The sequence below is a fragment of the Leptopilina boulardi genome, unplaced genomic scaffold, assembly GCF_019393585.1.
Source record: "Leptopilina boulardi isolate dan_hultmark-lab unplaced genomic scaffold, ZJU_Lbou_2.1 LbouV2_38, whole genome shotgun sequence".
Taxonomy (NCBI): Eukaryota; Metazoa; Arthropoda; class Insecta; order Hymenoptera; family Figitidae; genus Leptopilina; species Leptopilina boulardi.
In genome coordinates, this window is record NW_026137951.1 from 424,721 (window position 1) to 441,527 (window position 16,807).

At 25.3% G+C, this 16,807-nt stretch overlaps 5 protein-coding genes across 8 annotated transcripts in view; 2 read left to right on the plus strand and 3 right to left on the minus strand.

The window, feature by feature from the left end:
- LOC127288004 (uncharacterized) overlaps positions 1–1,664 on the plus strand; it is a 58,856-nt gene extending 57,192 nt beyond the window's left edge. For all 3 annotated transcript variants that reach the window (XM_051315184.1, XM_051315183.1, XM_051315185.1), the window contains exon 6: positions 1,395–1,664. In XM_051315184.1, the coding sequence (XP_051171141.1) occupies positions 1,395–1,471 (77 nt within the window). In that variant the 3' untranslated portion in view covers positions 1,472–1,664. The remainder of the gene's footprint in view (positions 1–1,394) is intronic.
- A 2,232-nt stretch (positions 1,665–3,896) lies between these two features.
- LOC127288005 (prefoldin subunit 5) lies at positions 3,897–6,252 on the minus strand. Its single transcript, XM_051315187.1, has 2 exons — positions 5,914–6,252; positions 3,897–4,337 (listed from the first exon to the last, which is right to left on the minus strand). Exons 1-2 carry the CDS (start codon positions 6,116–6,118, stop codon positions 4,057–4,059), a joined length of 486 nt encoding a protein of 161 aa, XP_051171144.1. The 5' UTR covers positions 6,119–6,252; the 3' UTR covers positions 3,897–4,056.
- A 356-nt stretch (positions 6,253–6,608) lies between these two features.
- On the plus strand, positions 6,609–9,363 carry LOC127288014 (glycerate kinase-like). Of its 2 annotated transcripts, XM_051315197.1 has the most exons (5): positions 6,609–6,993; positions 7,230–7,773; positions 7,872–8,252; positions 8,364–8,740; positions 8,905–9,363. In XM_051315197.1, the coding sequence occupies exons 1-5, from the start codon at positions 6,724–6,726 to the stop codon at positions 9,241–9,243; spliced, it is 1,911 nt and encodes a 636-aa protein (XP_051171154.1). In that variant the 5' UTR covers positions 6,609–6,723; the 3' UTR covers positions 9,244–9,363. The 2 variants fall into 2 exon arrangements, with proteins under 2 accessions (XP_051171154.1, XP_051171153.1); XM_051315196.1 differs by having other exon boundaries at positions 7,872–8,740.
- Positions 9,364–12,984: 3,621 nt separating this feature from the next.
- Positions 12,985–13,822, minus strand: LOC127288073 (uncharacterized). Its single transcript, XM_051315299.1, has 3 exons — positions 13,597–13,822; positions 13,294–13,387; positions 12,985–13,219 (listed from the first exon to the last, which is right to left on the minus strand). The coding sequence occupies exons 1-3, from the start codon at positions 13,667–13,669 to the stop codon at positions 13,114–13,116; spliced, it is 273 nt and encodes a 90-aa protein (XP_051171256.1). The 5' UTR covers positions 13,670–13,822; the 3' UTR covers positions 12,985–13,113.
- Positions 13,823–15,242: 1,420 nt separating this feature from the next.
- LOC127288072 (uncharacterized) lies at positions 15,243–15,917 on the minus strand. Its single transcript, XM_051315298.1, has 3 exons — positions 15,773–15,917; positions 15,576–15,678; positions 15,243–15,414 (listed from the first exon to the last, which is right to left on the minus strand). Exons 1-3 carry the CDS (start codon positions 15,840–15,842, stop codon positions 15,279–15,281), a joined length of 309 nt encoding a protein of 102 aa, XP_051171255.1. The 5' UTR covers positions 15,843–15,917; the 3' UTR covers positions 15,243–15,278.
- Positions 15,918–16,807: the final 890 nt, after the last annotated feature.

Consider the following 16,807-nt stretch of genomic DNA (forward strand, 5'->3'; position numbering starts at 1 on the left):
CGTTTCTTTCGAATATGTAGGTACTATATAATAATAAAATTTATAAATCCATCAAATAAATTTAATTTATAATTTGAAAATTCATTTTGAGTATCATTTAAATCGATGTTTATAATTTTTATAAAAAAATGTTTTATTTAGTCGAATTAGTTATTTTATTGTTTTTCTTTTGTTCAATTTTTAATTTTATTCTGTTTTAAACTGATATTAAAAATGTTTTTATCGATTGAAATTGAATGTGAATTTCAGTAGTAAAAGCAGTTTTTGGTAAAGCAGTATCAGTATTATTGTCAACCGAAATATATAAAGTCACAGTAGGTAAAGTAGTTTTCGGTGAAACAAATCTTTTTCAGTAGAAATGTATAATCTATGGTCAGACATGTAGGTAATTGATTGATTGAAATAAGAAAAGATTAATTTTATAAATCAAACACAAAATATATATTGAAATTTTTTTTTTATTTATTATTATTATTAATATTTTATTGATTATTTAATTCCATTTCCAGTCCCACTTCCACTTTTTCTAAGTTTCATTCCTACTTCTTTTCCATTTCCATTTTTTTTAATTTCCATTCTCATTTCCACTTTTCTATTTTTTATTCCCATTTACACTTTTTCTAATTTTTATTCCCATTTCTATTTCCATTTCAACTTCCACTTTTTTAAAATTTTCATTCCCACTTCCAGTTTTTCTAATTTTCATTCTCATTTCTATTTCCACTTCCGCTTTTTCTAATTTTCACTCACACTTCCATTGGAAAACATAGAAAATGTGGAAATGGAAATGAGAATGAAAATTAGAAAAAGTGGAAGTGGAAATGGAAATAAAAAATAGAAAAGTGGAAATGGAAATGAGAATGAAAAATTAGAAAAAGTGGAAGTGGAAATAGGAATAAAAATTAGAAAAAGTGGAAGTGGAAATAGGAATGAAAATTAGAAAAAGTGGAAGTGGAAATGGAAATAAAAAAGTGGAAATGGAAATGAGAATGAAAAATTAGAAAAAATAGAAGTGGAAATGGGAATAAAAATTAGAAAAAGTGAAAGTGGAAATGAAATTACATAATCGACCCCCAGACATTTTTTCCTATATCATGGTTATTAAACAATTGTGAAAAAAATTTAACGAACGGTATATTGACAATAACATTAATTCGCTGATATAAAATGATACTTAAAATGCCAAACTTATCTTCAAGTTGAAGATCAAGAATTTCAAGTGCACTATGTGTATATATAACCACATCCGCAAGTTATTTCTTTAATTAGTAAATTTAAAATGATGTTTTAATTTTTTCCACACTTTTAATGTTACTCAATTAGACCTAGGGTTATTAACCTTGAGAATTTAACTATGACTAAAGTGCCTTTTTTTCTCTCTTTCTCTGTTAAAGGAAGTACAGCCGGCCGCAGAGAAGAATGGACCTTAATAATGTTGGTCGCCAGTTTTCTGCTCAGTGGTCTAAGATAACATCGATAATCTTTGACTTGTTTTTGCGCGTTTTGACTGATGTGACGACGTGGTTGAAAGAGTAAATTGTTTGTATAAAATTAAAAGTTATGAAAGTGAGTGAAAGTGGAAAAATAAAAGAATGAAAGAGAAAGTACGAGAAAATTATTATTGATGGGGGGGAAAAAAAACCTTTTTTTTTTTTTTTTGTTTTTTTGTTAAAAAAAGAAAAAAAGAAATTCGAAAACGTATCTAAAGTACGTGAATAAAATTTATGTAAATAGAAATATTAATTTAGTAAATCGTCTACCTGTAAAACACAATATGTCCAACAAAACGAATCGGTGGGACAAAATTGTATAATCCAAAAAATAATATGTCATTATGTATTAGATTAGTGATGTTATACATGCATACTGACGAATCAGTTTGAAAAACAAAAAAATATGCCTACGGTCTTTTCTATTCTTCTGATGACTGTTACTTTGATACCTCAGAGACGACGACACAGGCCATATATTGCAAAACGTCCTTATTAATACCAGTTTTCGAGAAAAAGAATGAAAAAAAAAAAATTATTGTTATTGTTTTTAATGGTATATCAGTTTAATGAGACTAATAAATTATTGACCTTCGTTAATTTCTATCCTTGTCTTCTATTCATTAACCATAATTCCGAATTGTGTCTTTTTTTAATGTATAAAATATTCTTCTTTTGAAGAAATAATTTTTTTTTCAAATCCAATGTTTTTGGCTCAGAAAAACAATAAAGACTGTCTATGAAAAAATTGTTGCAACTTAAAATAAGACTATTTTCTTCCCTAAAAAAATAAAAGTTTCCTCTTTAATTAGTTTCCTCTTCTTTTATTGAAAGAAAATTGTTAAAACTGTTTTTAAATATCACAAAAAAAAAATAAAAAAAACATTTACAATTAAATAAAAATAGAATTATAAATTTTATAAATCAGTGTGAAATATAAAAAATTTAATTTTTATTTAATTTATATTTTGTGGAATTAATAATAAAACATGAATATATATATATATGAATGCATCTTCACTTTTGTTGTCCTTTTGTTTTTAGAAGACAATGCATTGTGCATTATGCTAGTGAAAACAAAAGACAAATTACACGAAATTACATTGCGCATTGTCCTAGTAAAAGGGAAGAGAGAAATGTGGGAAGAAATTAATGCATGGTACTGCATTAGTATATAGACGCAAATGATGTAAGATTGTAAGTTACATTAACTAATTCTTCCTTTGCTTTTATATCATAACTTACACGTTTTATTGTTTTAATTTATGTTACGAATTAAACGTGCGGTATTTTACCTTTTGTTTTATATAATATGTACATTAGATGCTTTCATTATATATATTATATTGAAAGATCTCTTCTTTTGAGTACAAACACTTTTTCATTTCAGAAAAAAAAAAAATATTCATTACTGTGATATAATTAATTTACAACCATTAATTATAAAAGAGTGTTTCATTTTTTAAAAACAAATTGAAAAAATTTGAATAATTTGAATTTTTTATATTAAATTTTAGATTATTATTATTTAATGATATTTATTCTGTAATTTATATATTTTCCACAACAATACAAAGGTATATAAAGGATAGTTGTATAAAAAGTTTAATCTTTGAACTTAATGAAACTGTTTTTGAAAAAAAAAAAAAAAAAAAAACAATGATTGATAGTGGTACCTTTTGGTTCAATTCGAAGACAAAATTCCAGTCACGATGTTCTCACTATCTTCCTCCAAATTGTATCATTAGAAAAAATAGAAGGAGGAACGTGACCAGAGTGTAATCACGAAATTACTTTAATGAAAAACGTCATGATGACAACTTTCGATACGTGACACACACGGGAAAGAATTAAGGCGAAATAATGAAGAAAGTAATTTACAATAGATTAACAAACGAGTTTTAATTCAATATAGTTAATTAAATATTTAAAATTGTTAAAGGTATTAATTTCGTTTAGATTAGGATCCTCGAATTACTGAAAAAGGAAAGAAGTAGAAAGAATTAAAAACTACGGTTGCATACGAAGAGTCAATTAATTCTAAAGTAGTTTAAAGAAACATTAATTGTTTTTACAAAAAAATCGTGTGTTATATTTAAATTTATTTATTTTCAATTCAACTTATAACAAAAATTCGTTTAAACGCAAACTTTTATTCTACAAACATATTTTTTTTTTTCTGAAAATTGCAATGCGATCAATTGTAATTATTATTTTCTATAAAATGAGTTTCGTGGATTTCGATAGTGAAAATAATGGTTTATTTGATTTGCAAGCAAGATGGAAATGATACGAAAATGATATCACAGAACAATAAATATTAATGTCAGAATTGTTATTTAATTATGAAAAACATGATTTAATAAAATGCTTTCCATATAATTAAGAGTTCTTGTGCTTTTATGATTTTCTTTTTTTTTGCATAACTTTAAAGAAGTTAAACAGGAATTTCTCATTTTCCATCAAAGATCTCAAAAGGCACAAACCAAAAGTTATTTTTCAATATTAACAGAAGCTATGATGCGTTGATGGTATTACAATTTATTGACTTGTATATATTATTTTCTCATGTTCGTTCCGCAACTTCTTTGGAGTTCATAGCCTGTAATTTCATCTCCATTACTTCAACAGTTGCTTCTCTGATTTTACTCTTCTCAATTCCCATTTGTTGAATACTTTGCATTTGTTGTGAAACATAGGTAACTCTATTTTGAAAATAGGTTTTGGCCTCTTCGATATTCTTCTCCACGAAATATCCAGTACCAATGTCGACTAAAACAGTTTGTGTCTCTCCCATTTGACCAGCGACGTACATTGATCCAGTGAGAGGTACCAAAATTTCCTTACCTATAAATAATTGTTTTTTATTTTTAATTAAACAGTTCTTTTTTAATATTAAAATTTAGATTTAACGTTATACAGCTGTTTTAAATCACTACAAATATTCTAAGAGGAGATTGAAACGAAATTTTTATATTGATTGACTTTTAATTTTTAAATGAATTAAAGTTTGGCTATTAAAGGGTTTTCTAATGAATTTAATGTAGTTATTCGTTTTTTTTTTTAGTAACCAAATGATCAAAGAAACGGTAACAAATTTAATGATTCTAGGATTCGTTGATTCTTTAGTCAAAATTTAGTTTTTAATTTTAGTACATTAAAACCAGTTCAGAAAATATGTATTTTAATTTTCAAGCAACATTCCTATTGGGATCCTGAATTTTTTTTATACTCTTTAAACACTGTAAAACGAAAGGTATTAATTTTAATAACTTAAATTATTAAGGGGACCTTTTGGTTTAGAATTGACAAAAAAGACAAAAAGACTTTTGATGTAAGAAAAGTATTAAATAAATTGCAAAAATTCTTTTTGGACATTGTTGCACATAACATAGAGAAAATTAAAAAAAAAAATTTGAGTGTATTTAGTTCAATTTCTTAGCTGTAGGTGGCGTCTTCTAAAAGATGCCTTTTTTGGTGCACGTGATTGCGGACAAACTGTAATATATAATTTCAAATGCGAATCTCTTCATAAGAGTTTATTCTAGATAATAAACCTGAAAAAACGATTTTTTTTATTTTTTATGAACATTTTTCTCAAAAATTCAAAAAAAAAAAAAAACGCCGTGTTTTTGGGGCAATTTACTCCCGTATAAAAAACAGAGGGTAGAAATATGAAATTTCAAAGGTTTATTCTCTAGTTTTTTTAAACTAAGAAATCGAATGGTTTTTTTAAAATCGGTTCAGTAGATTTCGAGAAAAGCCGTGAATCAGTTTGAAAAATGTGTTTTCAAGAAAAATACGTTTAAAGTTTTCATAACATAATACATTGAGCCAGGACTATCAAACAATTTTTGATTACAACTTTTGTTTTTTTACATATTTTTTAAAAAACGTTTTGAAACAGTAATTTTATGATACTAAGGAACATTTTCAAGCAAAAAAAAAAAATCGATTTTTTTGGAATTCTAAACCAGAAAGTCCCCTTAATTAATTTTAATAACTTTAGGTACTAAATTGTCATTTGGTTCTATTTTGATACTATCTACTATCTATTTTAGTACTTTCTTTTTACAGTGTAACCTTCCGGAACAATATTGACTCAATATTAATAATACTTTTCGTATTCGCTTAAATTTTGTGTTCAGTATTCGGAAATTTTGTATTTAGATAGTTTGTGAGTTTTCGATTAATTTGTCAGTTTTAGATTAATATTTCTAATTTTATATAGTTTCAAGTACAGTAATAAATGTTCAGTAAAGTTTTGGTGCTGTGTCATAATTTATAAAATAAATAATCTGTGTTTAGTTAATAATACCTGAAAAATAAAATTAGAATTTGTTAAATAATGAACATAACCTCGCAAATGAGGAAATAGAAGTGAAGTATAATTCTATATTATTAAAAAAATAAAAATTCGTACCTTTAGTATCTGGAGTAATTTTATCTAGACATGATCCAGATTCTAAAAATTTACTTTGTGCAATTTTTAGAGTTTGTAACGAATCTTGAAATACAGGAATCTCTTGGTCCAATTGATGTTTTAATAGAGTTAGTTGAGGTAGAGTTAATTTTGTAAGATCAAATTGTTGCAGATTTGGTTGTTCTGTCAATGATATTTGAGACATTTTTAAACAACTATTAATTAACAAAAACGAATAGCGATAATAATAATTATTTTCAGTGAAAAATTAAGAATGATCAAATGTTACCAAACACGGTCAACACTTTTGTATAGCAGACTGCTTCAAGTGACGTCACTTAAAATGGCGGACTACAGTTACGCTAACTGTCTGCAAGAAGATGAACTTCAAACTCTACTGGTATACTCATTGTAGTTGCGTTCATTCTAAATGGATGTCGCCACAATGCAGAAAATTCGATACTAAAAATCTTTATTTATAAACATATTTTTATGTAAAACAAATAAAAAAACACTATTTATTTTATTGTTATTTATTAAAATAAATATTTTAAAACATATTTTTGTTAACACTATTTTTATGAACGTGTTTTTCTTATATTTATTTAAAAAAATATTTGCTATTATTTTTACTATAATAGTTTTTTAAAATTACTGAAGTTACTTACTGAAGCTAACACAGTTAAAGTAATAACAAAAAATTCAAATCCTGTCAAATAAAAAAGTTTCAAAATTTACCAATAGCAATATCACACAAACTTTTTGGAAGAAAGGAGAAAATATATAAAAAAAAAAAATTCTTGACAGAAAATGACAGAAAAATTACAGGAAAAGAGCAATAAATCAGAGTTTTCTAGTGAAAGAAAAAGAATCGATACCGAAGAAGCGAAGAAGTCTGAGAGGTTAAATGCAATCAGCAAAAAGAAAGAGGAAAGGCTGCTTGAGGTGAAACGTGACTTGGAGGAGAAACTTCGAAGAAGACTGATTGTAAAGAATTCAGATTTGAAAAAGAAGGCGAAAGAACAAGAAAGGAAATTCAGAAATCAAAAGAAATCTTTCAGCGAAAAGCAAATGACACAAGTACAATAATTTCATTTATGTTTAAAATTCATAACTTTATCTTTCATTACATTTTAAATTTTTCCCAACTTTTTTCACTTTCCACTATGAAAATTGGAAATTTATACAGAAATTTCAAAATTAAATTAATTTTTGTTTGTAAATCTTTTCGATTCTTTCTTTTTTTGTAGATGTAAAAATTATATAGGAATAAAAAATAATGTTCTATAAATAAATAATAATTGAAACCATATTAGATTCGCAATGAAATGAAAGAAATAATGAAATCAGGAATAGAAAGTGTGAGAGGGGAGAAAATAATAGCGGAAAAAGTGAAATTCGACGGCAATGATAAATTGACAATTGGAAAAGTGAAATATAAATTAAAAAATAACGTACATATGATAGGTTGGGGAATGGAGACAGCAATAATTGGAGTTGCCTTTGAGAAATTGATAGGAGAACAAATGAAAAAAGGATTTTTGATTGTGTCAAAAAAAGAAATTTCTTCAATAAATTATTATAAATCATTGCAATTTGATACAATGATAACATATTTTGAAGTGGATGATCATCGAGAAATAATAGAGGCCAATAAAATGATATTTGAGTATTGTAAAAAATTGAAGAAAACAGATATTCTTGTAGTTATTCTTTCAGCGGGAACGAATGATCTTCTCTGTTTGCCAAGGGGCAATATTGGCGTTAAAGAGAAGATTCATTTCTTGAGAGAAATGAAAAACGCGAATGCCACCAAGGAAGAAATTAATATCATAAGAAAGAAACTCTCACTGATAAGAGGTTATTATTTATCATCAAGAATAATATTCTTTTTTTTTTTTTATGAATAACATCAATTTTTTCATTAATTTGTGATATTAATAATTAAATATAAAAAGGAAGCGGACTGGCGAGAATAGCATTCCCAGCGAAGGTAATTACCATAATTATGTCGGACGTTCCTGGAGACAATATCAACGAAATAGCTGGAGCTCCAACTGTAAATGAATCATGGACCAATGAAGTAAATGCAATTTTGCATAAGTATCACTCACTGACGATAAATTTATCTCTATCCATGAGACAAGTACTAAATGAAATTTCACCATCAATGCCAAAGAAAATGTTGAGTAAAAGTGGAAATTTTAAATTTGTCGATTATCACATTATAGCGAGTAATGTAGATGCTATGGATTCTATGGCAAAGGCTGCATTTAAATTGGGATACATTCCGATTAAAGTGAATTCTAAATGTGTTGGTACATCACAAAAGATGAGTCGTGAGTATGTGAAATTTGTATCCTTAATGATTTTGTTTGTTGAGGGGAAAATTTCAAAATTGGAATTCCATAAATCGATGATGCAAATAAATAGAAGAATATTGCCATTAGATGATAAAGTAAGGGAAATATTTCCATCAAAGGAAAAATGGGGATTTGGTTTATATCTTATATTGGGAGGAAGAGGATCAGTGAATGTTGCTGATGCACAATGGCAGGGACAAGGTGGTCCAAATCAGGAGCTTGCTTTATATTTTTCAATCTATTGGTATCTGAAATGTCGTCAGTATCCTATTTTAAATGATTATAATGTTTGGTTTTTGGGTTGTGCCTCATCGGGTAAAGATGGTAATTCTCATGTTGCTGGGGCTTTTGGTTATAAGACACTTGTCAGTGGAGTTTGTGAAAAATTTCACGAATTTTGCAATCTTCATCTCGAGGCAAAATTAATGATGATGGATTTGGATCCCAATAATAAGGAAAACGAGGTTTTTAAATTTTTTCCGATTTTTTTTTTACCTGATTAGGGTTTCATGGCCCAGGCATTCTTAGCAACGGTTGGTAAAGGATTTATTTTTCTTATCAGCGGTTGCTAAGGATTGTTTTTCCATAGCAGCGGTTGCTTTAAAAAAATTGTTTTTCCTCATTGTAGGAATTTATACAACTAATGGAGAATTTAAGTAATGAAATAAGAAAAGTAGAGAAAATTTTACCACATGAAATCCTGAGCAAAAATAATACAAATTTTTTCTTTAATAACATCAATGACGGTGAAGAAATTTTGAAAATTGATAACGAAACGGATTCCATTTTCACGAATGTTAGAGATTTACACTTGATTCGAATAGTTCGTTATCAATGCAATTGTGATGGATCTTGTTTTTACAATAGAACACAAATTCCTCAAAATTCTACCATCTCAAATCAAAATTTGAATAAAAAATATCCATGTTGTGGAAAAATTGGATCACCTAAAGAATCAAATTTCTAAATATTTAAGAATAGAAATTAATTTTTTCAAAAAAGGAAAATTTTTTTTAATAATTAAAAATTTCCTTAATTTTATTATTATAAATGAAAATATTAATGTTGCAAAATTTATCTTGATGAATCAATATGTTGATTATGCCAAATTATTTAATAAATATGTATTGCGCGAGAATTATTCCTATATATATACGAATTGAATAAGCTTTATACTACTACATTCGGTTTATATACACTGTGAGCGAATTAAATTAGAGCAACATTTTCGCAGGAAATTTCAACGTGGAAGGATTATCTCACTCGCAGGATCCATGCCATGAGTTTAGCGCGCGGCTAGGTAACGCGCGTTGATTACAATTCCAAATTGCCAAAAATTACGATTCCACATTACCAAGTCAATTCTCATTGTTAAAACGAACTTTCCCCACTGGAAATTCTATTCATTTAAACTGTGAATTATCCGAATTAATTACTTATTCCCAAAGTAAAACTTTGCGTCCCTGTTACCTTGTCGGGAAATGAAATGCTGAGTGGGTCAATTTACTTTTCAAATGATGGAAAACTATTTTTTAAAAGTACAAAAAAACTTTTGAATATTGTCTTGAAACTTGCATTGCATTTACAAAAAAATTTTTTTTTTTTGAAAATTGCATAAAAAATTGAAAATTATTTAAAAAAGAATTATTTTTGATGAGTAAAAATGAGTATTTTTGAAGTTTTTTCTAAAATTTTGGATAACTGAATTTGGTAAGAAAAAAAAGTGGAATAAGAATTCAAAAGTAGAGTATATCTGAATTTTAGACTTTTAATAATACGACGACGGAACACGAAACAGTATATTGTCGACGGAAAGAATTCGTCCATAAAGTCCGCATTGTTTTACTTAAGTTTACTCATACATGTATATAAGGCCTTACACACCTAGCTGGTAAAAATCTCTAAAGAGGAACAGAAAAGCTTTCTGCAGTTAAATTTACAATGCAAATCGTACAGCCGCTAAAAAAGCAAGGAAGCCAAGCTCGAATGGGAGACATGTGCTGCTACAATATTCCCTTCTTCTTCTTTTTTTTTTTTTTCTTTTTCTTTCGTCGTTGCACCTCTAGATCTTCCAATAAAATGCAGTTACTACAAGAGGCGTGAAATTTACATTTAAATTTACGCTTTATTATTTCTGCGGTGAAACCACAATTTTCCACATATACCAATATATATATATATATATATATATATATATATATATATATATGCATTATTACATTTGTAATAATCAAAATTTTAGTCAGCTGATGAAAGTCATGACTATTACTAATTAACTAACTAATTAACTAATTAATGATTTAATAAATCCATATATTTGTTTGAGAGGCGCGCATAATTATATTCCTCAAATTCAAACAACCGAATAATAATTAATATAGTTTGTATAAACTCTCATTTTATTGGATAATTAAAAAAAAAAAACATAATTTTATCCGTATCAATTATATATTTTCTCTAGTTTTTAAATTCTTATTCTTTTTTTCTTTTTCTTCTTATTTTTAATTCTATTGAAAAAAAATGTAATTCTAACAAAAGATTGTATTATTTCTAATTATAATTTATGAATGTGTGTTATTATTTTTTATCTAAAAAGATTTCATGGTACTTATTTGGAATGAAGATATGGTATATATAATCACGTTAAATAGTCTGGTGCGTGTGAGTTTCTATATTATATATATATATATATATATATGTTGAGGTTCAACATATAGCTGAGTAACGAGCGTTGCATATTTAGTCACAGATTTTCTGCAGAGAAATGCAAATGTATTTTATAATCTTTATAACTAAATCTCAATTTCATATCTGGTTTGACCTAATATTCTTATTTCATCTTTTGTTTACATTTTTTCCCACCAGTATAGATATATTTAAATTTTTCTTTACATTATCTTCTTTTTATTATATTGAATATTATTGTAAAAAAAAAATTACATTTCTAAAAATTCATTCTAATCATCGCAAATTGGTCCACCACAGCAAGCTGGATATTCAAGATGTTGAATTTTTGTAGTATTTTTTCGACCAATTTGCTTTCCAGGTGGACAATTTTCTTCCGCACATCTGTAAAATATTATTCTTATTATTCTTATTACGGAATTATTATTAATTAAAATTTATTAATTTATATCTATTAACTAATTAATATTAATTAATAATTCTACAAATCAAATAGTATTGCTGTTTCCAAAAAAAAATTTTATTTTTAATATTTAGTATTATTATTGTTTAATTATTTAATTGTTTATTTATTAGTGTAAAAAAATCTACTTACGCTAACATAGCATATTCCTCAAGGTCCATACACTTGACATAAACACACTGATTTATTAATCCGAAATAAACATTTTTGTCAGCAAAAACAGGATGAGCTACTGTACAACCATCTGCAATTAAAAATGTAATTAAAATCCGTAATGCAGTAAAATTAATTTTCCTCTATAGGTGCATTAAAAATTATTTCTTTTTAATTTTCACTCATATTTTTGTTACCTAATTTTACAAGTAATAAAATAAAATCAGTAAAAGAAGAAATTGAAAAATGTATTACTTTTTTAAATCCATATACAAAAAATTAAAAGGCATTAAAATAAGCTGCAACGCTTATTATTTTAATCCAATTTTGCTTATTTTAATACCAAAATGGATTAAAATAAGAAAAATTGGATTAAAATAATAAGCATTGCAGCTTATTTTAATGCCTTTTAATTTTCTGTGTATTTAATTTTCTTACTTTAATTTTTAAAGAAAAATAATTTTAGTTTCCAGAAAAAAATTCTCACATCATACACTGAGAGACCTTTTGCACCGTAACAGACTTTCGACAGACGGCTGCGGAGCATTCTAGCGGTCAGCTATGAAACTACGTTTTTGGTCTGCAGCCGTACAATTTTTGGAGCGTAGCTGTCCAAAAAATTGACGGCCGAAAGGTTCATTTTCATTTTTGGGCAGTCACGATACAAAATTTAGAATGCAGCGCACCAAAACCTATAGTGGCGCTGCAGTCACACACGTAGTTCTGATGCGGTGCAAAAGGTCTCTCAGTGTATACATACCAAATTGTGGAAATTGGGTAGATAATTCTACACAAATAAAAGTAATAGAAAATATTAACAAGAGCTTCATGTTCATCAATTGCTGGCACAAAACTAGGAATCAAAAGTCCAAGATCTATAAATATAAAGCCCCTCCAAATGTTTAAACATTTTTTTTTTAACCAATCGACAAGTGATAACTTTCAGAGGTTAAATATTTTTTAAAACCTCTCTCTCTCTCTCTCTCTTTCTCTCTCTCTCTCTCTCAAAAAGAGAGAAATTCCATCGATATCAAACCTGTTTTATACTCGATACATCAGGATAATTTCTTATAATTAAAACTGTATGACGTCTGACAAGATCTCACAGAAAAATAAAATGAAAGACAATAATTACTGTCATTTAATGAATAATTAAGTGAATGTCAGTAGGAGACAAATGAAATTTATTGCAGAGTAAGAGATATTTATAGTAATTAACATATTCATGACATTGGCCTTGAGAAAAAGCCTCGCAGGAATATAACTTGTATATACATATAGATATATACATATCATCTCTTTTTTTTTCATTCTATTTTGAAATAATACATATATATTTTGCCCACTTATAAAATATGATTACAATTTTGAAAATGTAAAAAAAAAAATTTATTTCTAGACAAAAAATAAAGATCATAATTTATTATTTAAAAAACAGTAACATGACTATTATTACGGTAGAATAATTTACATACAAATGGTGGAGATTGAAAATTTACGATTAAAATGTATATATTATAAAATTTGTTTATAATATTAATTTGCACATACTGGCCCACCACAGCAAAGAGGATAAACTTTCGTGTGATCAATTTTATTTACACCTATTTGTTTTCCCGGTGGGCATCGATATTCTGGACATCTAAAAATTATTTATTAATTCTCATTTTTGCAATTATTATTATTATTATTATTTTTGATAAATTAAATCCTTACCCTAAAGAAGCGAAATTTTGAGAAGATATGCATGTCACTTTTACGCAAGTATTATCAGGATCATTGAGAGGTTTCACATTTTTACCACAGTGTACTATAAAATTAAATTTATTTTTATTAATCTCTCTTAGAATTATTATTCATTAATATATTACTATTATTTATTATTAATTTTTTTCTTGTTTTCTTTTTGTGAAAAATGTTTGAAAAAAATTATATTAATTTGTAACATTTGTCGACTGTGATAAAAAAAAAAAAAAAAAAAAAAATGCGGATTTGTTTCATAAAAAAATGTTTACATACCCAATTTGGCAATTTGTTCGGAGAGATTGATATAGAACATTAGAAGTACAAATAATGTTAAAAGTTTCTTCATTATGCTAACGCTGGTACTGATGAGCGTAAACAGAAAGAATATAAGCCACGAGGAAATTATTTGACAAAAAGAAAAAAAAAAAAACTCACTTTCTTTTATGATTGAAAATTTTTCAACTAATGAATCAATACTAAGAACAGCTGCTTTTTGTGCGATTGTAAATTATTAAAAGTTTCAAGTTTAAATGAAATACAATTTTATAGTTCAAAGGTGCATCAATATCATGTGATTTCTTATCTGTTAATATATATGTTGCACAATTAATGAAGTTCTTTTAATATTTATTTTAAACTACATTTTACTTTTTAAAATAATATTTTTTTATAATTTATTAAAAAAAATTGTTAAAAATTTATAGTAATTGTTATAATTTTATAATATTTTTTTTGTTCATTAGATAATAATTTTTGTTATTAGATTTTATTATAGATTATATTATGGTATTTTATTTATTAATATTTATAAATATTTTTACATAATAATAAATATCTTGTAATACATGTAATGTATTTATGTAAATATGAGTTGAGAGCTTTGATTTCACATTGTTATTTATTCTCGACATACTGGACCACCACAACAATAGGGATAAATTTTACTGTGATCGATATTTTTATAACTAATTTGTTTTCCTGATTGACATGTTTTGCTACCACATCTGAAAATATTGGAGAATTATATAAATAAATAAATATTGATAATAGACAATATATAATAAATAATTATAATATAATTATATAGTATAATAAATAATTATAATATAATTATATAGTATAATAAATAATTATTATACAAATAAATATTTATTATATAATAATTAATTATTATGTGATAAACAATTAAATAAATATAATAAAAATTTGTTAAATTAACATTAAAAATATTTAAAATACTTTACCCTAGGACAGAATAATTTTTTCCATAAGTACAAACAACTCTTACACAAGTTGTTTCCGGTTCCTCGAGAGGTTGCTCTCCACGATTACAGTTGACTGAAGTATCAAATAAATACAAAGATATTTTAAATTTTTATTTCATTTTTAATGTATAATAAAAAATTATTTTATTTTACCAACTGTTTGATATTTTACTATTTTTTATTTTATTTGAACATTAATATTATCAATTATGTTTATGATTTTCGAGTAAATTATTATTTTTATTTACTTTCCTTTTTTTTTTTGAATGTGAAAAAATATACTCACGAAATTCGGCATACTGTTCAGATAAATGACAATAAAAAAAAAGAATTGATAGTAAAATAAAGAGCTTCATATTGACACTCGAGGAAGTGATAGACTAAGAAATATATAGTCAATAATTTAATTTTATAAATTAAGCTCCACATGTATTTACAATATTTATGAATAAAGTTTACAAGTTCATGATTAGGAAACAAATTTTTTATTCTAATTATATGTTTAATGATCCTCTGGTTCAAGGATTGCTGTACCAATTGATTGTCAGAGATTTTAAATACTCGTTTTATTATAGTTATTATTAAACATGATAAACAATGGATTTTTTTTTTAAATCCAAAATTGTTATGGAAATAAAAATAAAAGACAAAAACTATTTTTATTAATTATATTTATTAATATTTAGAAAATTAATAAATTATTGAAAATGTACTGTTAATTTTATTTTCACATATTGGTTCACCGCAACAGTTTGGAAATTTCAAGGAATTGTTAACTTCCTTATAAGACACTTGTGTACCTTCTAAACATTTTGATTCTGGACAACTGAAAAAAAATTTGTTTATTAAAATTTCTTATTTGTTTTAATAATTTTTGCATTTTTTTTAGTAACAAGTTTTAGGTAAACAAAAGTTAAATTTACATTTTATAGTTGAAAAAAATTTTATAGAAGTAAAATATTTAATAAACATTGTTTAAATACTTACTCAAGTTTTAAACGCAAACTTCCAAATTTATTGACAGAACATCGAATTTCATAACAATTTTCATTGATTTTCGAATCGATATCCTGAATATCTGGACAATTAACTATAATCAAATGTTACCTTTAGTTAAAGAAAAAAAAAATTGAAATTTAAAAAAATAATTTTTTTTTTAAATATTGAATAATACATTGACTCACCATAATTCACTTTTTGAAAAGTATAACTGACACAGATTATAAATACAGATAAGACTAATAATAACTTCATTTTTGAACGACAGTTGAATATAAACTAAGCAAAATCTTTCAGTATCTTTTAGACTTTGTTCTCTTTTTCTCAGTTTCATTAATTCAATCACAGATTTATTTATTTACATTTGCATATATGAGCGTTACTGTAATTTGAATTTCGAGGTTTTCTTCTAATTATATATTCAAATTAAAATTCAAGGTTCAATAATGTTTATATGCTGTCAAATTTATGTCATTTTATTTTTCAAATTTAATAATCACATTATATAATTAACCAAGGTTCATTGACATTTTAAATTTAAATTAATTTTTTTAATAAATAATTAGTAACTAGTGATTAAAATTACTAAAATTAGTATTTTTCTAAAATAGAAATTACAATTAATTTTTAACAATCAGATAAATCGTCGCAACAATCAGGATAAGTTTTTGTTATATTATAATGTGTAGCTGGTTTTCCAAATTTACATTCAATAGTTTTGCATCTGAAATAATTTTATTATCGATTTATAAATGTATAAAAATTTAAAATTTTTATTAAATTATTAATTGTTGATTAAATTTTAAAGACACAATATTGTAATTATAAATTAAAAATTTCACTAGAAAAATTATATAATTAAAAATTGATATTTACGGAAGTATATAATCACCGCCATATGCTTCACGTTGACAGACAACTTTATAACATCCATCTCTTATTTTCGGATCTGTCAAATATTTATGTCCCTCTGGACAATTCACTAGAAAAATTACGTAATTCTTTTATTAATCATTAATATAAATTATTTTATATTTAATTGTTATAAATAAATTATTATGATTTTATTATTTCCATTTTTCTTATAATTTGTATTTTAAAACTAAATTTTACTATTTTATTATTCATATTTCCTTTCGTATGTAAAAATATATTCTTATTAAATCATCAAATTTTAATGATAAATCCTCATAAAATAATAAAGAGATCAAGAAAATGTC

Coding starts and splice junctions, on each gene's coding strand:
- LOC127288005 (XM_051315187.1), bottom strand. CDS start 6,118: ATGTCTCAAATATCATTGACAGAACAACCAAATCTGCAACAATTTGAT. Junction 4,338..5,913: donor AATTACTCCAGATACTAAAG/GTACGAATTTTT, acceptor AATTATTTATAG/GTAAGGAAATTTTGGTACCT.
- LOC127288014 (XM_051315196.1), top strand. CDS start 6,724: ATGACAGAAAAATTACAGGAAAAGAGCAATAAATCAGAGTTTTCTAGT. Junction 7,774..7,871: donor GAAACTCTCACTGATAAGAG/GTTATTATTTAT, acceptor AAATATAAAAAG/GAAGCGGACTGGCGAGAATA. Junction 8,741..8,904: donor CCAATAATAAGGAAAACGAG/GTTTTTAAATTT, acceptor TCCTCATTGTAG/GAATTTATACAACTAATGGA.
- LOC127288073 (XM_051315299.1), bottom strand. CDS start 13,669: ATGAAGAAACTTTTAACATTATTTGTACTTCTAATGTTCTATATCAAT. Junction 13,388..13,596: donor CGAACAAATTGCCAAATTGG/GTATGTAAACAT, acceptor TTAATTTTATAG/TACACTGTGGTAAAAATGTG. Junction 13,220..13,293: donor CAAAATTTCGCTTCTTTAGG/GTAAGGATTTAA, acceptor AATAATTTTTAG/ATGTCCAGAATATCGATGCC.
- LOC127288072 (XM_051315298.1), bottom strand. CDS start 15,842: ATGAAGTTATTATTAGTCTTATCTGTATTTATAATCTGTGTCAGTTAT. Junction 15,679..15,772: donor TTTTCAAAAAGTGAATTATG/GTGAGTCAATGT, acceptor ATTTGATTATAG/TTAATTGTCCAGATATTCAG. Junction 15,415..15,575: donor AGTTTGCGTTTAAAACTTGA/GTAAGTATTTAA, acceptor ATTTTTTTTCAG/TTGTCCAGAATCAAAATGTT.